Source organism: Capsicum annuum, chromosome 2 (genome assembly GCF_002878395.1).
Source record: "Capsicum annuum cultivar UCD-10X-F1 chromosome 2, UCD10Xv1.1, whole genome shotgun sequence".
NCBI classification, from domain to species: domain Eukaryota; kingdom Viridiplantae; phylum Streptophyta; class Magnoliopsida; order Solanales; family Solanaceae; genus Capsicum; species Capsicum annuum.
In genome coordinates this window covers 135,066,039-135,088,688 of record NC_061112.1, presented here as the reverse complement: position 1 = coordinate 135,088,688, position 22,650 = coordinate 135,066,039, and the positions used below count along the sequence as shown (strand labels likewise).

The 22,650-nt window shown below is 36.0% G+C and overlaps 2 protein-coding genes across 2 annotated transcripts; both read left to right on the top strand.

The window, feature by feature from the left end:
• The first annotated feature begins 869 nt into the window (after nucleotides 1–869).
• LOC107859632 (light-induced protein, chloroplastic) lies at nucleotides 870–2,947 on the top strand. The gene is given in 3 exon segments (NM_001324766.1): nucleotides 870–1,329; nucleotides 2,145–2,340; nucleotides 2,434–2,947. Coding segments are annotated over 3 exon segments (969 nt in total). The 5' UTR covers nucleotides 870–871; the 3' UTR covers nucleotides 2,749–2,947.
• Nucleotides 2,948–7,647: 4,700 nt separating this feature from the next.
• On the top strand, nucleotides 7,648–15,936 carry LOC107859631 (pyrophosphate--fructose 6-phosphate 1-phosphotransferase subunit beta). Its single transcript, XM_016704689.2, has 16 exons — nucleotides 7,648–7,944; nucleotides 9,366–9,527; nucleotides 9,619–9,740; nucleotides 9,850–9,903; nucleotides 10,045–10,151; nucleotides 10,269–10,374; nucleotides 10,958–11,021; nucleotides 13,383–13,471; nucleotides 14,017–14,148; nucleotides 14,294–14,464; nucleotides 14,545–14,660; nucleotides 14,772–14,883; nucleotides 15,056–15,140; nucleotides 15,250–15,294; nucleotides 15,422–15,490; nucleotides 15,665–15,936. Exons 1-16 carry the CDS (start codon nucleotides 7,743–7,745, stop codon nucleotides 15,739–15,741), a joined length of 1,713 nt encoding a protein of 570 aa, XP_016560175.1. The 5' UTR covers nucleotides 7,648–7,742; the 3' UTR covers nucleotides 15,742–15,936.
• The last annotated feature ends 6,714 nt before the right edge of the window (nucleotides 15,937–22,650 follow it).

Genomic DNA, 22,650 nt, shown 5'->3' with positions numbered 1-22,650 from the left:
TATATATATATATATATATATATATATATATATATATATATATATTATGATAATTAATAATTAAATTATTTGCACATTTAAAAGTCTATTTGGATTGACTTATTTTAGATGTTTTAAAGTTAAAATAACTTTTAAATAATTTTAGTATTCGAATAAACTAAGAAAGGTGCTTATAAGCACTTTATGCCTTTACACTACAATGTAAAAATTAAGTCAAAAGTTATTAAACGAACTTATTAGTCAAAAGTTAAAGCGAATCCACACAAGCGCTACGCTTAATATTTTTTTAGCCAAAGCGAATCCAAACAAGCGCTACGTCAATATTCTTTTCCTTTTCTTTAATTGAACCATCAATCCTAGATCTCACTTTCTCTGACATGGGACCTAACATTAACAATATGAGTTGTGGTGTGATAATTCGAGATTCCTTCAACCCTAATAGGAAGTGCTATAGTGAAAAATGAGCCCTCCAATATCCGCATTCAAATTTAATCCGACTTTAATGTAGATACAATGCATAATGTGGGAACCGATGGGAAAGAACAAAAGTAATAAGATATACAATATGTTTTCACACATAGTGAGATCTAGAAAGGGTAGATAGTATGCCGTTGGTATCTCTATCTTAGAGGTAAAGTAGAAAAGTTGTTTCCAATCGATCCGAACTCAAGAGAAAAACAGTTTAGCCGATGGGAAATAAAGAAAAGAAAAACTAATTTAGGAGGGTATATATGTCTTTGCACAAAGGCTAACCTAAAGCCCTGGCTCGTATAAAACGCGATCATTACAGGATTGCAACATAAACACTCATTCAATCGAAGCTTCCCTGTTAATATTATCATTTTGTTCCTTCTTTATTCACTCTTAAACAATGGCTTCCATCTCTTCTCTCAATCAAATTCCTTGCAAAACTCTCCAAATTACATCCCAATATTCAAAAATTTCATCTTTACCCCTCACATCCCCAAATTTCCCATCAAAAACTGAACTACACAGATCAATTTCAATCAAAGAATTCACAAACCCAAAACCAAAATTCACAGCACAAGCCACAAATTACGACAAGGAAGATGAGTGGGGTCCGGAACTGGAGCAAATAAATCCAGGTGGAGTAGCAGTTGTGGAGGAAGAACCACCAAAAGAGCCGAGTGAAATGGAGAAGCTGAAGAAGCAATTGACGGATTCTTTTTATGGAACTAATAGGGGTTTGAGTGCTAGCAGTGAAACTAGGGCTGAGATCGTTGAACTTATTACTCAGCTTGAATCGAAGAACCCTACTCCAGCACCTACTGAAGCCTTGTCTCTTCTTAATGGCAAATGGATTCTTGCGTAAGTTCTTTTTTTTTTTTTAGCTGCACCATGAAAAATATATGCTTTATTACACGGTCCATATTACTGGTCTGTCGGAGAAATCCAATTTTTTCCTCTACAGAAATGCTAAGATAAGATAAACCCTTTTGATTTGGTCCTCTTGGACCTGCATATTGCTTTAGTGTAACAGTTTTTTTTTAAAGTAGAGTAGTACTATTCAGAGGTGGATCAAGATTTGGAGGTTATGAGTTCGCATAATGATTTCAAGTTAATATGCAATAGTCACTAGGTTCACAGCTAAATACAACAACATAACAATTGTAATCCGACAAGTGGGGTCTGGAGAGTTCAGAGTGTAGGTAGACCTTAGCCCTGCTTTAGGTAAATAGAGTCTGTTCCCATAGACCCTCGGCTCATGCAAAAAAAATATCAAAGAAGATATTATATAAAGCATGACAAAACTACTACCACAGATGATATAAATATTTAGGGATGATTAATAGATTCTGAAAGAACTTCTTTTCTTAATGTTTGATGCCCTTTTTTTACCCCTTGGTAAGCTGGATTCTGTTAATCTTTAACGGAGTATTGCAGTTTGATGTGGAGAAAAGCCTTCTTTGAGCATCAATTTCTTAGTCATGAGAATGCAGGTGGCATCTTTTCACCACCATAATTGGTCCCTTGTTGTACTCTAGCTCATCATTATCTTTTGATGAAGACAATGACATTGTTTAGTCCCCGAAGAACGTTAAATGTTCTTGCTTCAGTGTATATGTGATTACTCGCGCTTGTTGGCATACGAACACTTGGAATTCTGTACTGAAACACTGCAGGTACACATCTTTTTCTGGTTTGTTCCCTTTGTTGGCAAGGGGAAATCTGCTTCCGGTTCGAGTTGAGGAGATTTCCCAGACCATTGATGCTGAGACTTTAACCGTCCAAAATTCTGTTGTCTTTGCTGGGCCTTTATCTACAACTTCCATTAGCACCAATGCCAAGTTCGAAGTCAGAAGTCCTAAACGTCTCCAGGTTGTTATCTCTTTAACATTTTCCTAGTCTTGTCATCGTTCTTCATACATGGTCATCATTTTAGTCTCATGTTATACTGTGTTTGTGGTTCAGATCAACTTCGAAGAAGGCATAATAGGAACACCCCAGTTGACAGATTCTATTGAGTTGCCTGAGAACGTCGAATTCTTGGGACAAAAGATTGATCTTAGCCCCTTCAAAGGCTTGATTACTTCAGTCCAGGACACAGCTACCTCAGTAGCCAAGTCCATTTCAAGTCAACCACCAATCAAGTTTCCTATTTCCAACAGCTATGCACAATCATGGTTGCTGACAACATACTTGGATGCTGAGCTTAGGATTTCCAGAGGAGATGCTGGCAGTATTTTTGTGTTGATCAAGGAAGGCAGTCCCCTCTTGAAGCCTTAAAGAGAGACATGTTCTCAGAGTCGTGCATGATCTAAGTATACATAAGCGAGCTAGCAATAGAAATTGGAAAAAAATAATGGAGTAAACTAGAAATAAATTTTTCCTTATGTCAAATTCTATAGGTGCCTTGGCCTCGTGATTTGTACCTATGGTATGTATCAAATATTGAAAAATAGAAATATAGGTTGAAAGAAGTTAACATATGAATCACTTTGCAAGAGTCTATTCAATTTTGGAAGCCTTCATATGCAGATTTACATTGATAAGATAACTAGTCCCCAAATCGAGTTTGCCTCATCTTTTCATGAACTTGAACCATTTGTTAAACCTTCAATCATTCTTGCTGGAGAGATGCTATACAAGAAGAAATCAATGCACGAAATATGCCATCTAAATTCAATCTTGTTATAAACTTGAACCATCTATTAAACTTTCAATTATTTTTGCTGAAGAGATGATAGATATACAACAAGAAATCAATGAACAAAATAATAGTAAGGTCACAAACAACGCGAATCCAATAATCACACAACTAAGAAAACTCAATAGAACAAAATATAAATTGCAAAATTGAATCGAAACAAATTGAACTTTACGAAATTCAGTTCAATTTGGATTTTCACCTTTGTGAAAACTAAAATTTTTCCTAATCGTTCAAATGTCCATCCTAGTAAAGTACCAACAAAGGAAGGGCAAAAAATGAAACAAAATCATAAAATAGTGGAATATGCCTTTTCACCTTTCCACCAAGTCCCAACCACCTCTACCTAAAAAAAAATTATAAAAGAAAAAGTGAAAAACTTAGATAATGCTAGGTTGTTTGATTATGTAAGTTCACAATAGTCATTAGATTTAGATCTTTGGTTTGTTGGTGGTGTTAAGGCTGATTTAGTCTATAGTTGAGAAGGGATGTGGAGTGAGACTATCCCTTAGATTTGTAATTATTGTCGGTTGGTGATTAATAGAGTAATAAATTTAATTACCAAAAAAAAATAGTAATAGTCCTTTCGTTTCAATTTGACTGATCACTCTTTAACTAAAAATAGATATTTTAATTTACTTATTTAGTTTATATAATTAAAAAGAATTTATGTAAAATTCTAATTACATAACGTACAGTAATAAATTTAAAATTTTAAAATGTTATTAATAAAATATAATTTAATTAATGATTTTTCAAGGGCTTGTTCTCTTGCGTATTTTCCTGTTTCTTGTTTCTGATTTCCTTCTGTGCATATTTTCTGTATTTCTCTACCACCTATTGTGTTTGAATTTTTGTTGCAGTTTAAGCTTTGCGTGTGCCTTTATTGTTACTGTTGTTTTTAGCCTTGGTAGTACCGTGTTTGAGTAGTGGCTTGGTTGGCTAATGGTGGATTAGGGTCATGTCCTAGGGGTCCAGGGGGTGGGGGAGGGGGGTGGGGGAGGGGGAGGGGAGGGGGCGGGGGATGGGTTAGGCCCGACTTGCGAAGTGCGAGGTGTTAAAAGAAGGGATAAGAGAGTTGATAGATTAAGGGTAGGGTCATGGAACACTGGGACCCTGCAGGGTAAGTCGATAGAATTGGTTAAAATTCTTTGGAAGAGAAAGATTAATATTGCGTGTGTCCAAGAGACCAAGTGAGTAGGTTCCAACGCGAGGGATGTAGATGGGTACAAGTTGTGGTGTTCAGGTAGCGATAGGCGTAGGAATGACGTAGGTATCTTAGTGGATGAGGAGCTTAGGGAGCAGGTAGTGGAGGTTAAAAGGGTTAGTGATAGGGTTATGACTATCAAGTTGGTCTTGGGGGGGTCTACTTTGAACTTCTGTAGTGCGTATGCACCACAGGTGGGTCGGAACGAGGAGGAGAAGAAGAGATTTTGGGAGATTTTGGACGAGGTGGTTAGAGGTGTGCCTAGCTCGGAGAAGCTTTTCATTGGAGGAAATTTCAACGGGCATATTGGGTCTTTTTCGTTAGGGTACGAGGACATGCATATGGGCTTTAGGTTCGGGGTTAGGAATGATGAGAGAATTGCACTTTTGGATTTTGCAAGGGTCTTTGGGTTGGTGGTAGTGAACTCTAGCTTTCCAAAGAAGGAAGAACACTCTGTTACTTTCTGTAGTAGGATAGCCAAGACTCAGATTGACTCTTTATTGCTTAGGAAGGGGGATAGCGCTTTGTGTAAGGATTGTAAGGTAATTCCGAGCGAGACTCTTAGGACTCAGTATAGACTCCTGGTGATGGACTTAGTTATCAAGAAGGTTAAGATGCGTCGGGATAGGAAGGGTAGACCTAGTGTTAGGTGGGGCGGTATGAATCCGGCTAGTACTTTAGAGATAGGGGCAAAGTTGGAGGGGTTGGGGTGTGGGATGCAGAGGGGACGTGGACAGTATGTGGGAGAGGGCTGCTGGTTGCATCAGGGAGTCGGCTAGAGAGGTGTTGGGGTTTTCGAGGGGCTGGTCTGGCCGGTATAGGAGGGATTGGTGGTGGAATAAAGAGGTTAAGAAAAAGGTGGAGACGAAGAAGGCGACTTACACTAAGTTGGTGGAGAGTAAAGATGAAGAAGAGAAGCGGGTGAGTAGGGAGGAGTACAAGGTAGCTAAAAAAGAGGCTAAGTTATCTGTTATGGAGGCTAAGACAACAGCTTTTGAAAGTTTGTATAAGGGGTTAGAAAAGAAAGGAGGGGAGAAGAGGTTGTTTAGGCTTGCCAAGGTTAGGGAGCGGAAGGATCGGGATCTGGATCAGGTGAAGTGCATTAAGGGGAGGATGACAGAGTTTTGGTGGACGACGCCCTCATTAAGGATAGATGACAGTCTTATTTCCATAGACTCTTGAATAATGAGGGGGACAGAGGTATTGTGTTAGGAGAGTTGGAGCACTCCGGGGAGTGTCGCGTTTTTGACTTTTGTCGGCGTTTTAGGGTAGAGGAGGTCAGTGAGGCTATTCGCAAGATGTGAAAGGGTAGGGCGACGGGGCCCGATGAGATTTCGGTGAATTTTTGGAAGTTCTATGGCAGGTTAGGGTTGCGGTGGCTGACCAACTTGTTTAACAATATTTTCAAGTCAGCAAAGATGCCCGAGACATGAAGGTGGAGCACGATGATTCCTTTATATAAGAACAAGGGTGACGTTTAGAGTTGCAACAACTACCAGGGTATTAAGTTATTGAGTCACACAATGAAGATTTGAGAGAGGGTGGTGGAGCAGAGGTTGAGGAAGATTATGTTTATTTCGGAGAACCAATTTGGTTTTATGCCTGGTCGCTCCATGATGGAGACAATTCACCTTGTGCGGAGACTGGTGGAGCTGTATAGAGAGAGGACGAGGATCTTCACATGGTGTTTATAGACCTGAAAAAGGCGTATGACAAGGTCCCTAGGGAGGTTCTTTGGAGTTGCTTGGAGGCGAGGGGGGTTCCGGTGGCGTATATCGAAGCGATTAATGACATATATGAGGGAGCGAAGCCTCGGGTTAGGATAGTGGGAGGAGATTATGAGCATTTCCCAGTCTTGACAGGGTTGCACCAGGGATCAACTCTTAGTTTGTTTTTATTTGCTTTGGTGATGGATGTGCTGACGCGGAATATACAAGGCGAGGTGTCTTGGTGTATACTTTTCGCGGATGATATAGTTCTGATTGATGAATCACGACAAGGGGTTAATGATAAGCTGGAGATTTGGAGAAACACCCTGGAGTCTAAAGGTTTTCGATCGAGTAGGACCAAGACGGAGTACTTGGAGTGCAAGTTCAGTGACTCGAGGCAAGAGGAGGTGGTGGTAGTAAAGTTGGATTCTCAGGTGGTTTGCAAGAGGAATAGTTTTAAGTATCTCGGGTCTACGATTCAGGGGAATGGAAAGATAGATGAGGATGTATCTCACTGCATGGGGCAGGTTGGATGAAATGGAGGCTCGCTTCGGGAATTTTATGCGATAAGAAGGTGCCCCTCAAACTGAAAGACAAATTTTATAGAGTTGCAGTCCGACCTGCTATGTTGTATGGAGCAGAGTGTTGGCCGGTTAAGAGTTCTCATATCCAAAAGTTGAAGGTGGCGGAAATGAGAGTGTTACGTTGGATGTGTGGATTTACTAGGACTGATAGGGTTAAGAATGAAATTATTCGAAAGAAGGTGGGAGTGGTGTTGGTGGAGGATAAAATTCGGGAAGTGAGGTTGAGATGGTTTGATCATGTGATGAGGAGGGGCACGGATGCCCCAGTTCGTAGGTGTGATCGGTTGGCCTTGGAAGGTTTCAAGCGGGGTAGGGGTAGACCGAAAAAATACTGGAGAGAAGTGATTAAACGTGACATGGAGCAGTTACAGCTGACAGAGGACATGACCCTGGATAGAAAGTTATGACGGAAAAACATTAGAGTAGAGGGCTAAGGGTTTGGAGTAGTAGTAGTCAGTAAGTAGGTGGACTTGCTGTCGTTTGTTGGCAAATTTATGTATTTATCTATTTATTTATGACTTTAGTTATTGATTTACGTATGTATTTCTTTTTTCTTTTCTCTAATTGCGAGTGTCGTACCTATTTTATTTGTATCATGTTCTACGATTTTGATATTTCTGTTTAATGTTTTTTGTCTTGAGCCGAGGGTCTATCGAAAACAACCTCTCTACCTTCTTAAAGATAATGATATGAATTGCGTACATTCTACCCTCTCCATACCCCATTATGTGGAAATATACTGAGTTTGTTGTTGTTGTCTTCGTGTCAAGAGCTTGTTAGGTTAACATGCAAGTAACGTGAAACCGAGGGGAGTAGTTTGGCAAATCCCTTACAAAATGGCATAACAAATTGTACACGAATGTACAAAAATACCCTTTTACCAAACTTTAATATACAAAAATACCCCTATCCGACTCATCCGGCGGAGTCTCCAAGGACAATTTTGCCCTTTAACAGTTTAAAAAGGGACATGGCAGCAATAAAATAGGGAGCTCCGAAAGATCTGATTATTTGCCCCTCAACTTCTTCACTCTCACTATCCCCAAAACCAACTCTTTTTCCCGGCGATTTCAATGGCCGCCGCCGCCGCTATTTCTTTGCTCAACAACGGAGATTTAGCTTCTTCCGTCAACTCTTCGGGCACCGGAAGATATGCTTCCGTTTACAGTGAAGTTCAAAATAGCCGTTTAGATCATCCTCTTCCTCTTCCTTCCGTTCTCGGTACTTCCTTCAAAGTCGTTGATGGCCCTGCTTCTTCTGCCGCCGGTCATCCAGGTATTTTTCGGCATTCTTCCTAACTGTTTTTTAACCTTAATAGATCAAGTACTGTACGGTGCTGGTTAACTGTATGTTCTAAGTTTACATTATTTTTTTCCGTAATAGATCAAGTTAGTTCTGCATTATTTACAACTGTACTGAAGCAGATCAAGTTACTGTACTGTTTGCATAACGCTGTATTTACAATGCTTTAGCTGTAATAGATCAAGTTACTGTATGTATATTCATGTGTTGAAATGTTTATTTTTTAATAAATCAATTCACCGTGGCGTTTTGTTTGACTTGGTCTTCATATTCGATTCGTAAGTTATTCAGCTGAAAGTTTGCTAGTTTTTAACTTGGTATAATGGGGTTATATTGATTTTGAGAATAGATCAAGTTATATACAATTTTGTATTAAGTAGATTGTTAAATAGCAGTATTTACTACTGCAATAAATCATGTTACTCTACTGCTAAGTTACGATGATGCTTTAGGTGATCTTTTAGTCTTTGTGTTAAGTTCATCAGTTATTGTACTGAAAGTTTGCGTCTTTATTGTTACTTATTTTGTGAAAAAACTGAAAGTTTGTGTTGTTTTCTGAAAAGAGCAGTCTCTTCTCTCCACACACTTGGCACTGTAAATTCTGAAGTTACAATGTTTTTGCGTCATAGATCAAGTTACTATACTGTTATGAATGATCTCTTGACCATATGTTTGATGCATCAGTTATTTAACTTAAAAGTTTGCTTCTTCATCTGAATAAAGCATATACTTGATTGTTTGTGTTTTTTCTAGAGATACAAACTGCATAATTTAGGATTATTAGGATGAATGGACCAAATAGAATAGAATGGATATAGAGGATTCATATAGCCGACCCTTAACTAGATTGGGAATAAGGTGGAATTGTTGTTCATTTTTTTCTTGAGAGAAAAAGAACTTAGGTCATCTTGAACCCTTCACTGTGCTTTTGGGAGTTGAATGCATAGCTTCTAGGTTTTCAAGGTCTCATGTAGGCATCTGAGTGTCGTTTCAGTATTTCAAATTCTGAACTTCAGTAAAAGGCAAATAATAGTTTGACCAACAATGTTTGCACATACTGACTTTCAGAACTGGTGAAATATTGGTTTGACGACTATTTCAAGTGAAGTATAGTGATTTCGTTCACGAATTTAATTGCATGTCCAAACAGTATTTCAACTAACAAATACTCCTTTGGCAACTTCAACCGAATATTTTGCAAACGCCAACTAAGTATGAGCAAATCCTGAAAAAGTTGGATTTAAGAAGTTCATAAATCATAGTGCTAGAAGTTTACTGTTGAAGTCTTTATGCACCGATTCACTCAATAAAATTTATAGAGCCTTTTCTTTTTTTGGAACATGTTGTTGTTTGCGATGTGTATGATAAATTTGAGGATGATTTGGTGATTGCAGAGGAGATTGCAAAGCTTTTTCCTTGCTTATACGGACAACCATCTGTATCATTGGTGCCCGATGCTTCTGGGGACGTTGCAATGAATCAGAGCTTGAAAATTGGAGTGGTGTTATCTGGAGGCCAAGCTCCTGGAGGACATAATGTTATTTCTGGAATTTTTGGTTAGATCATCATTGAGAAACTTATGTCAGTTTAATTATTGCGGATTTTTCTCGTTCTTTTTCTGATCAAGTTTGTATATTTGGATGGTAGATTACTTGCAGACTCATTGCAAGGGAAGCACAATGTATGGATTCAGGGGTGGACCAGCTGGGGTCATGAGGGGCAAGTATGTGGTGTTGACGCCAGAGTTTATTTACCCATACAGAAATCAGGTACGTTGCCTAGCAACTTTTTTCTGTTAGCAAGATGTTTTAGAACTTCAATCTGCTTCCCAGTTTAACATCTGTAACATTGTCTAAGAGTTCACATTCTTTCTTCTAGGGTGGATTTGATATGATCTGCAGTGGTAGGGACAAGATTGAAACTCCAGAGCAGGTTCTCACCAGATTCTATAATTTTATGAACTTTCTTTGAACCATCTAGCAATGCATATTACACAAGAAAAGTATTTTAGCTGATGACACCCATAAAAAAAAAGAAGAGTATTTTAGCTGATGACCAATTCCATCGTTTCAGTTTAAGCAAGCTGAAGAAACAGCAAAAAAGCTTGACTTAGATGGGCTGGTCGTAATTGGTGGAGATGACTCCAATACAAATGCTTGTCTTCTTGCTGAGAACTTCAGGTAACACACGATGCCCAAAAATAAAATGAGAAATAATAATTAACTGATGAAATGATCATTTTTGATGTTTCAATCAGTGCTATTGCTGGGGCTAAATAAGTAGTTGTGTTTTTTCAGAAGTAAAAATTTGAAAACTCGGGTTATTGGATGCCCGAAAACCATAGATGGTGACTTGAAATCCAAAGAGGTTCCCACAAGTTTTGGCTTTGATACGGCATGCAAGGTACTCTTTCTTTCTGATTAGTGCTTTTCCTTTTTTTCCTCTATAAAGATTGGAAATCATTCCATCTGTACAAAAGAGAAGTCTAACAAAGTAGAGAAAGTGAAGCTGCATGAATGTGATCTGGTCATCTGGACAATGATGTTAAAATTTCAAGCTTACCATCAGCTAGTCTTGGTTATCTTGTCTCATAGTCTAATATATGTGTATTAGACCCTTAAACACAAGATACTTACAAACTGAAACCTTACTGTTGAGCATGTACTTAAATCTTGACTTCTGGTGGTTGCATGATCATTTTTCTCATATTTGTTATATATTTGATTTTGGTTGGTGAACAGAAGATCAGTTTCTCTTGGAAGAATAATTTTCTCATTGCATAACATGCTTTTAATGCTAGAAATGTTGAAAAAATTCAGCACTTCGGTTGCAAATGCTACCATATTTGAATTTGTTCAAGTCATAATATTTCCATATATTCTGATCTCCTCATTTTCTGCTCGAAATTTTAAAATTGATAATGCATGTTCTCGTAGTCATATTATCCTGAAGGTTCATGTAGTACTAATTTCCATTTTATGTACAGATATATGCAGAAATGATTGGGAATGTCATGGTAGATGCTCGATCAACAGGAAAATATTATCATTGTAAGTTCACTAGTCTTATCATATGGAAAAATGAATTCCATCATAGCTCTTCTTACCACATGTCTCATTTCAATACTAGATTCTAGTATGTAATGTAAATTACTCATCAAGATACTATGCTTTTTCCTACCAACATCATAATTATATAAGAAATCAATCTTTTCCAAGCTAGATGGTTTCCCCAAGAAATTGAATCAGGCTGTGGTGCCTCCAGGGCTTAGTTGAAGTGGTAAAGGTTGACGGACATGTGACTTAGGGAACAGGTTTGAGCCCAAGCCAAGCCTGGTATTTATGTGGAGATGAGAAGAGGGGTGGGCCCATTAGGCTGCCTTGATCCTAAGGTTTGGCTCCAGATGAATTTCTCAGTCAATTAATGAAAGAAAATTATTGGCTAGGGGCTGGATCAATTCATTCATAAAGATATCTGCCTTCTTTATCTATGAGTGCGCTTACTCGTGCCATCATTCTCCGGCAAAGTTTTTCTTTGTCGTGAATGTAGTGCATGTTCATCTTGTTCCTGGCGGTGAAGGAGGGTTGCAGTTTATTGGAAAAAAAGTAGAGCTTATGAGAGGATCCATGAGGCAGTGAGTACACCAGACTGAAAGAGATTTGATGAATCGCTTCTCTTACAATGAAGACTTACGACATTCTTTATCCTTCTTTTTCTTTCTCACCATAATCTTCCAACTTACCTGTTTCTTGAGTGTCATTTAATGGATTATTGTCTATCCTTTTGGTTCCAGTAAGCAGTTACGGTCTTGACATTATTATACTGTCGATTAGTTGAACAGTTTTAGTCGCTCCATACAGGAGAGAACATTGTTTCTTGAACCTAAATATTTTGAAAGAACAGCCTCCAGATATTTGGATTTTCATTGCTTTCCCCATATGCCATGTGTCTTCACTGGTTTGGAACAGTTACCAACTGTCCGCTTAGTTTACAAAAATCCATGGTATTATATCCAAGTGTATCCACTCGTAAGAATTACCTTTTGTTTCTTTCTTTATCTTTCTAGCATTTACTCCCTCTGTCCAACAATACTTGTCCACTATACTAAAAATAGATGTCCAACAATACTTGTCCAGTTTAGAAAATCAATGGATAATTTACCCTCTTCTACCCTTTTTATCCTTGCTATTGAATACTATTCATCATTCAATGCATTTCTCAACAACAACAAACCCAGTATATTCCCACATAGTGGGGGTCTGGGGAGGGTAAAATGTACGCAGTCCATACTTCCTACATCTCAAGGCATTAAATTTATTATATTCAAAGGGGATATAGTTTGCGTTGCATTGGTTCGGACATGGGACGTGGATGCTCCAGTTCAGAGCTGTGAGAGGCTGGCTATGGATAGTTTTAGGTGGGGTAGAAGTAGGCCGAAGAAGCCGGCTATGGATAGTTTTAGGCGGGGTAGAAGTAGGCCGAAGAAATATTGGAGGGAGGTGATTAGGCAGGACATGGGGCAGTTATAGATTATAGAAGACATGACCCTTGATAGGAAGGTGTGGAGGACGCGGATTAGGGTAGAAGGCTAGTGGGTAGGAGTACGTTCGGAATAGTAGGAATGAGTGCTTTGTTTGGATTGGTGTCTCTAGTTTCTTGTAGCCTCTTGTTCGTGGTGTTTTGATGATGTTTATAATTTAGTATAACCAGTTTATAAATATTACTTTGTGGGTGTCTTGTATTCTTTAGTATCTGGCGGTGTGCCACCCCTTGTTTGTTGTTTGCGTCTATGTTTTTGTTATATTTGTTATCTGTCCTAGGCCGGGGGTCTATTGGAAAAATCTTTCTACTTCATCCGAGGTAGTGATATGGACTGCGTACACTCTACTCTCCCCAGACCCACTTTGTGGGAATATACTGGGTATGATGTTGTTGTTGTTGTTGAAACGGTGATATAGTAAAATTACCCCAATTATTTATGGTTTCTTTAACATGTGTGCCAAGTCAATAGTGGACAAATACTGTTGGGTGGAGGAAGTGATATTTCTTTACCTGCAATATCTGCCAGCTTGAGTTTCATCTTGGTAGGAACATTTAAAGGATGTCTGCTTTCACATAATGGAATTGCCTGATCTTAATGATTGAATTCATCTTCTGTTCATTTGATTTGTATTTGAACTTATTTTCTCAACTGCTGATAAATCTTTTTAAAAAGGCTTAACGTTATTCTATGTGTTAACCATCGCTGCTCTTGTATATCTAGCATCCGAAAATTCTGATATGTTGGTGGACTTCATGAGATATAATTGTGTTTAAGGCATTAAAGGGTTGCAGTTCAAATGTCACAAAGGTCTCATCCTACTCCATTGCGGTCTGAAATATCATAACCTTGTCTGTTTAACTTGTAACAGTTGTGCGGCTCATGGGGCGTGCTGCTTCACACATTACTCTAGAGTGTGCTTTGCAAACTCATCCAAACATTACTTTGATTGGAGAAGAGGTATCTTTCATAATTTATCACTTCTCTTCCACACCAAAAATCTTTCATGAAAATATAAACCTATGTTTCTGGTCAAATAAGAAAAGTACATGACTGCTTATCTTGAATAATAATGGCATCAGATGTTACCATTATCAAAGAATAAATAAATAATACTAATAAAAAATGGCTTCATTTTATTGGAAATAGTGCTCTATGTTTTAGATATAATTCACTTGGTGTGATTTCTAAAGGTTTTTGCATGTTGCTTTCAAATGCGTTCTTGATCCGAAAGTGCGTAATTACTTTAATTCATACAACGCGGGGTCAAAATTTAAAAAGGAAGGAGGAACAGAACAAAGATATTTTAAGGTGCACCGTATCAAAATGATAATTTAAGGTGCACATGAAGTAATTAATACTATGTAATTGCTTTGGCATACTTCCATTGAGAAAGTGAAGAAATCTTTGATCACTAATCTGTAGTTATGTGCTGCTTTCTCACATTCCATTAGTTTAACAAACCTCCAAACCAACTGTATCTCAAACTAGTCATGATTTGACAGGTGTTTGCAAAGAAACTGACTCTTAAGAATGTTACGGACAACATTGCTGATGTGGTCTGCAAGCGTGCAGAGTCAGGTTACAATTATGGAGTTATTCTCATACCCGAAGGACTTATAGATTTCATTCCTGAGGTAAAACAGCATACAGGCAAAGCTAATGTCGTCAATTGAAGTTCTGCTCTAATTTTTTTCTGGTCAAACTATTCTTTTCCCTTATACTGGTAAACCATTTGGTAACAGGTTGTCTGTGGTCTGATTTTCTAGTGGTGTTTTGCAGGTTCAGCAACTCATTGCAGAACTAAATGAAATATTGGCACATGATGTCGTGGATGAAGCCGGTGTTTGGAAAAAGAAACTTACTCCCCAGTGCCTTGAGCTCTTTGACTTGTTGCCCCTAGCTATTCAGGAACAACTGCTGCTCGAGAGAGATCCACATGGAAATGTCCAGGTAAATATTGATCATGGTTAAAGTCATTCTACTCTATGCTACACAATTTGATAACAAGTTGTAGGGTTGTACTTCTGCAGGTTGCCAAAATTGAAACTGAGAAAATGCTTATTCAAATGGTTGAAACTGAGTTGGATCAGAGGAAGCAGAAGGGTGCATACAATGCTCAATTTAAAGGACAGTCCCACTTTTTTGGGTACGCTTTTTGCCTCAACTATCATTGCTCTACTTTCTGTTTGCGTCGTACCGTGAACATCATATTATACAAAATGAGGTCATAGAACTGAATATTGGTCCCACTCCCCAGTTATGAAGGAAGGTGTGGCTTGCCATCCAATTTTGATTCTACATACTGTTACGCATTGGGGTATGGTGCAGGAGCGCTGCTTCAAAGTGGGAAGACGGGGTTGATATCATCGGTATGTGCTTCTTCTCCTATAAAATCGTTTAGTTCCAAACTGTTTTATCAGATGTATTATTATACTTACCTAATGAGCCACTATTTGGACCTATGCGAGTCATTTTGGAATATCCTATAATTCACAAGTAAGCTATTGTATTGAATTCACCCTTGATTTCCTTGTGTATTAGGTTGGTAATTTGGCTGCTCCAGTTGAAGAATGGACCGTTGGTGGAACAGCACTCACTGCATTGATGGATGTGGAGAGGAGACATGGTACAATACTTGTTCGTTCTTTCATCAATTTTCACCCCGATATAGGTCCTTGCTGCGGCATTTCATTTTCTTCGTACTCTAAATGTTGAAAATGCATTTAATTCTACAGGCAAGTTCAAGCCGGTGATCAAGAAGGCTATGGTGGAGCTTGAAGGTTAGAACTTTGCGGATATAAAACAACTTCTGTTCTTTTCTTGTGGTGTTCCTTGTTTGAAAAATTGCTTCTTATTTTACTGAATGGGCATCCAAGTGTAGAAGACTAATTTGCAACGTATATTCAGGTGCTCCATTCAAGAAGTTTGCTTCAAACAGGGAAGAATGGGCTCTAAACAACCGATACATTAACCCAGGTATATTCCTTGTAACAACCTTCTTTTATTGAGTTTTGATTTGGTTTATGAATCAAAGTGTGTGAAGCATTGGTTAGTTGATTATCACTAATAATATGCTGTCACCTAATACGCCACGCGTTTCGGAAAATTGGAGCATTGCATCTCACTATATTTGGTGGTTTGTTATTACAGGTCCGATTCAATTTGTTGGTCCAGTGGCTAATAAAGTAAACCACACATTACTTTTGGAGTTGGGAGTAGATGCTTAGGAGAGAAAATTTTGAATTGTTGTGAAATCTATTTCTTGTACTATGATTTTTTTCGAGGGTGAACGTAAGCACTTAGCGCTTATGTTTTCATCAGCTAACGATCTTTGTGAAACTCGAAGTATTGCTTTTAACATATGCTTGATTAAAGATATCAATTTGGTGTGGCATTTGAATAACATAACCTCTTCTTTTAAATCGTTGTTTCCTATGTTAGATATAAAGAAGTTATATGTCAGTCGTTAACTGTAAATACTGTTAGAAGTAATTAAAGTGTGAACTCGAAACTCAAAACATGTACATTTATCATTAGCATTCTTAGCTTATATCACTTTCTTTTCTTCAGTCACATAAATTCATTCCTTCTTATCTTAGGTTCCTTTTTAGTTTGTTCAAGAAGTTATAGCAACTTCTTAAACTTTTCTTTTCATCTTTCACGAGAACTTTTTGTAATCGCGCAGATGTTATGATATTGCTTTCGACCAGTAGTTTTAATAGTCTCATATTCACCCAAGTACCATATTATGTTTAATATGTTAAGTTTCAATTTTTTTTTTAACTTCCTTCCCAAAGTTTGTTGGCCTAATTATGTCACGTATATCAAAACACGGAAGAGCTAGACGGAAGTGTACATGTCATTGCGTTTTAATACATTTTAGGACCAAGCAAATTAAAACGGTTTTGGCCAGGTGCTGATGAGCATCACATGAATCAGAACTTAATATGTATAAAGGCAGAGATGGAGACAGGTCCATAGTTGTTTGTAGGTAATAGACATTAGTGCTCATAAGACTCCAAAAAGAGAAGTAAACTTTATCACCTTTCAGCAGAATCCATGCAAAAAGGCTGATGCTTTACATCAGAATTTCCTAAGCTCCCACATGCTCTACACATTTTTTAGTCTCTCACTTTTCCGTCAATTTCTCCTCTTGCTCCTTTTTTTTTTTAAAAAAAAAAAAAAAAAAAAAAAAAGGAGAAAACGGGGAGGGTTTAAGTTAATTATAATAATATGCAGTAGTCTATATGACAATTAATATAGCAACTAGCAAAATTGAAACGTTTGTATAATCATATTTTTGTATTGTCAGTGTATAAATTAAATTTTTGAATCAGATTATATCTCTTTTTTTTGCATTTTTCGGCCAGTGGTTATACGAGCATCCATGTATATTTGATCAATCTAAATATTTTTCTGATTTTCTATTCAGTGTCCAGTACCCGCATTGGAGTTCGACTAATCCGGATTCGCTCCACGTAGGGCCCATTCGGGGGAAGCACTCCCTACCAAGGATTTTTCTATACTTAGGGCTCGAACCTGAGACCTTTGATTAAGGAAGGAGCAGCTCCATCCGCTGCACCACATACATTTATCTTTTGTATCCATTTGTTAAAAACAAGATCATAAAAGAAAAAGAGAGAAAAACGTCATATGTATTGGTGTATGTACGTATCTACTAAATTCAAATTAACCAAATCGTACAAAGGAGGTTTTTTTTTTTTTTTTTGATATAATATATTTGTTGAAGTCTATTCGCTTTCATATTCTTAAAAAAGATCTGTGGCTGCTATATTTGCACATATATATATATATATATATATATATATATATAGGATTAAAAAATAAAGAAAGTCAATGCAATATTTACTAAAATTGTACTTTCTTTACACTATATTTAACATGGCGAGTGGGCCACAATAATTAATTATGATAAGTAACTTATAGCCAATTTATTTTGGCACACTTATTGGAGATTTTATTTGATTCAATATTTCGCGTTGGCAAGAAGTTATTTCTTGCTATAACTAATAAAGAGATTTTCATCTTGAGTGAAGAAATATCATGATTTTGTCAAACTATTGGATAGAGCAATAACATTAGACATTCCTACTAATATTCAATCTTCTAGATGCTTCTCAATCTATGGCCAGAAGACAAGAAAAAAAGAATATCAATATGAGTTGCGATGGAATGGTTGAGATCATTCCACCCTCGAATTTTGGATTCGATACTAGCAAAAAAGGAAAAAGAACAAGAAAAAAAGGAATATTGATACCAACTCGAACACTTCAAATGAAATATACAAGTTTGTAATTGTGATTTTAGATCTTCTCCTAATCCAAGTAAATTAATTGAAATATGTTAATTTTATTGAAATAAATTAATGTAATTGATTGATACGTCCACATAAATAATTCTAATCATTTTGACTTTCATACTCCTAATCTCGCCGTTTCCCTAAGTATCGCACTGAGTAATACGATGGAGAAAGAAAATTAAATTAACATTTTAATACGTACATTTATTTAATTTAATAATTGGTAGGTATGGAATTAATCACATCATAACAGCTTAAAGAAAGATATGGTTCTCCTCCAACAAACAAAAGTAGAAGAGAATTTCATTGTTATGACAACCTGGAACACCAAGTTCTTCGATGGCTAAAACTTATGCAACTTAATGTTCTACAATTCAAAGCTTTTCAATTATAACAGAGTGAAGTAGAGATAGAATTAAAATTTGAATATTGTTATTTCCTATAGTGATATTAATTATTCTCAAGTTAATATTAATATATAAAATATTTTATTTATTTGGCAAGTGTTGTAATTATGTTGGTCAAACGGTCAAATGCGTTAATAATATTAAAAAAAAAATCATTTTATTCTTAGTGATGTAATTTATAGTCAGTTCTTTTAAAATTGGTCTTGAGACTAACTCACACCCCAAAAGCTAACTCACGAGGAGGATTGTCCAAACCTTATAAAGAAACCATCCATCTCATTAACCATCAATGTGGGACTTTCTTCTCGATCTTTAACAAGTAAATATTATCATACAAGTTGAAGATAAAAAAAAAAATGAAAAAAGAAATCCATGAATTTTGTGTCAAAGTCAAAATCCTTACATAAATGGAACAGAAGAACAACAGAAGTTATTAGAGATAAAACGGTTGAAAGTTGAAACTCACTGCCAGTGTAGAAGTGAGATACTATTTTGATTATAAATCACTTCATTAGAACATAAATAAAATTATTTTAAATAAAGCTATTTATAATTATTAGTTGACTATTTGAAATTTTATTTTATTAGTGAAGGTTTAATTTTCTATTTTATAATAATTATTTTTTTTGCCCTACCCCAATTTATAAGAAAAGAAACGGAAAAAAAAAAATGGGATACCACGTTGGTTGCGGTTCAACACTGTTTTGCAACTACAGAACCATTTATACATATCCAAAGTATAGCATACCATTATAATAATTTGGGAGTATATTTTTTTTTCTGTAACATGAATAAAAATTGATTATATATTTAAGATTAAAAGAGGAGTTAGAATTTCAACTAAGGGAATTTAATATTTGAAGAAAACCTAGAAAGGAGGTTCAACGCCTACTATAGATACATAAAAAAAAATGTATAAATAGTATATTTAATTTTTTTATCGAAGGAAATTTCGGAAGAAACCCCTAGACAATGGCTGGCTCTGCCCCTTGTCTAGAATGATGCCACGTGTCCCTCCGTTTGGATGAAGGGTATATATAACCCAAACAATTGACGGTAAAGATATATGCATAATCAAATTAGAACGGAGAGGGGTGTGTGTGTGTCTATATATATATATATATATATATATATACATATATATATTCACGATCCAAATGGTCATGAGTGGCACCGACATTAATTTTTTTGTGGGAGAACCATTTAAACCGAATCATTTCCCAACCACTTAATCAATGTTAAGATGATATTATCATAAAATCAACATAATAACAAGAATCCAAGGCTAATCATTATCAATGCGGAAGTCAAACAAACTACTTACTGAAATCCCAAGACTTGAAAACCATCGTACAAGAACTACTAACAAATATCATGTCTAAGAGATATCCAAAATAAAATAAATAAGGGATGTTTTATTGCCCGAAAGATAGATAATAACAAATCAGATGACCCGTGGCAGTCTGAAGACAGAGTGCTCACCCTTGGATCAAGATATGTTATCAAACTTTAGAGGTGAGGTCATGTCTGGGCCTTTAGAACAATTTCCACACTCAACAAAAGAAGAGTACAAAGTAGTATCAGTACAAAACACTATGTACTGGTAAGTATCATAGGCCAACTCAATTTAATAGTATGTATACAACATAAATCAAATAACAAGTAGACAAACATCGTCACATAACACATATTCAATGAATCAACAATACAACAACAACAACAACAACAACAGGTCAAATAGTTCTCACAGACAAGCCACATAATCATCAAGAGTATCAACCATATTGTAAACATCCACAGAATCAACACAAGAATATACACATATGTTATGGTACTTATTTTTGTCCAAATAGTCATGACCTGCAGGAAATAATCTATGTTCATGTACTGTATCGGTGTGGTACCTGATCCAACATATACATATCCGTACTGGCGTGATACCCGACCCAACATATACATATCCGTACTGCGTGGTACCTGATCCAACATATACATATTCGTATCGGCGTGGTACCCGATCCAACATATATATATTCGTACCGACGTGGTACCCGATTCAACATAAACATATTCGTACTGGCGTGGTACCCGATCCAATATATACATATCCGTACCGGCGTGGTACCCGATACAACATATACATATCCGTATCGGCGTGGTACCCGATCCAACATATACATATTCGTACCGATGTGGTACACGATCCAACATATACATATCCGTACCGGCGTGGTACCAGATCCAACATAGACATATCCGTACCGGCGTGGTACCCGATCCAACATAAACATATCCGCACTGGCATGATACCCGATCCAACATAAACAAGTATTATCAATATCAATTTACACAACGTCACAGCATACAACACAATGCATCAAGTTTACAAGTACACTTAAAGTCATAAGACAATTCCATCAAGTAAATTTTCAATAAACATTTATACACGAATCAACAATCCAAACATCAATAATTTCAAGCATGTCCGAATACCAATTCACAAGTATCCAATTTAGGATCATACACACAATTAAATCGAGTCTAAACTTCAATTAAACCATAACCTATCTCAATCAAAGAATTCAAGGTCTTTCCCTTCCGTAAAACTTCCGAAAGATTCAAATCTATTCAAAGATATAATTCGTATAAAAATATGAATCTAATGATCCCATTTAATAAATTTTTACTCTAAAAATTTTATACCTAAACCACAATCCAATCATATTTATAGTTACAAAATGATAACCTCATACGAACATGTTGAAAGTCTGAAGCTACAGGAACAGTACTTTACCTGTACTTGCTGCAATTCTAACCTATTAACATTTATCATTATTCCCTAATGATTGATTATTATTACATTTAATCAATGACTATATCTATCATCAAGAATTATTACATTTATTCACTATTTTAATCCTAATTCTAACTAACAGTAACAGTAACAGAATGAAAAACTTCTCACTCATATTAACAATTACAAACAGTAGCTAAACATTGTACAAAAGATAAAAAATTTCTAAGCATGCTACTATGTTATCATTATTCTAATGGACAACATTATTAAATTATCATTGTTCTATTATATGCCAATGATAACCATTACTCTATCAGCTGCTAGTATTATACTAATTCAACTCAATTCCAAATATGTCTTCATAATATAAACTTACACCCAAGTGACCACTGGCTACAATTTCTCACTTTCACGTTATTATTATAACATTAAATGTCAAAATAGCTAACCTGAAAGCTCTCGGGGATCTTTTTTGAAGCGATAATGTGAAGTAGGATTTGTTAACCATCGTTCCTCACTTCTTCTGACTATTTCCTTCTATTATTATTATATCTGGTAAAGCCTTCCCATCTTAATTTATTTTTGTATAGGCCACATAAGTAATTAAATTATAACTTCGGCCCATTAAATTATCAATTAAATTAATTATCTAAAATATACCCAACTAATGACTTAATTACTTTCGAACACCTTAAGAATTGATATTACTCATCCCGTAAGTCATAATCCACGTATATAAACTACGGTGAGCGCTAAAATAGAGATGATGAGAAAATTTCACAAACTACCGGGAGGGTCGTTACAATATATATATCATTTATGATAGTTCAAATATATTGTCATTATTTTATTTATATTTTCTAAATTGATTTAAAATTAAATACTCTCTCTGTCATATTTTATGTGTCGTCATTTGATCGGGTACGAAATTTATGAAATAAGCAATGATTTTATAAAATTTACAAATTTTTTCCTCTTAAAGTTATTTTAATATTATTTTTTAGTTGTCTTTTCTTAATTAGTGAAACTCACTAACGGTAAAACAGAAATATTGTCACTAAATAGTTATCAAATAAAAAAATAATATTTTTTTTAAATTGGATCAAAAAAAGGCGACGCATAAAATAAAACGGAGAAAATAATATATTTAAAATTTATGACTTAAAATAAACCTTAATAATAGTATTTATGGATAAAAGAAATCTTTAGAGTAAAAAAGTCGGTTAGGTTTAACAGTGTTTTGCCACCATAAATATGTGAGATCCGCAGTAAGGCTGCACCTAGGAATAGGCAGCTGATTTTGGGTCCAATTTGTTGCAGATTTTTTTATTTTTGGGATGTGACACTCACTATTTATTTGGTTCTGGTAGAGGGTTTTAATCAGTAATTGTCCATGCCGTTACTGCTATGCAAATATCTGAAAAACAAGAAAATTAAATAGATTAATTTCATGTAGAATCTAGAATAAAAACATGAGTTTTAGGCTATTTTGATTTGGACACTTGGAAAACGGCTTTTATCTATTGACAATATAAACATTACTCAAAAGTTATTATTTGTTCTGTTATTTTTTATTTGTACCAATGTTGATTTCCCGCACTTCGGAAGAAAT

Bases quoted from the DNA above. Each gene is read 5' to 3' on its own strand.
- LOC107859631 (XM_016704689.2), top strand. From the start codon at position 7,743: ATGGCCGCCGCCGCCGCTATTTCTTTGCTCAACAACGGAGATTTAGCT. The intron at 10,152-10,268 runs GTAACACACGAT...GTGTTTTTTCAG, and splicing joins CTTCTTGCTGAGAACTTCAG to AAGTAAAAATTTGAAAACTC. The intron at 13,472-14,016 runs GTATCTTTCATA...ATGATTTGACAG, and splicing joins TTACTTTGATTGGAGAAGAG to GTGTTTGCAAAGAAACTGAC.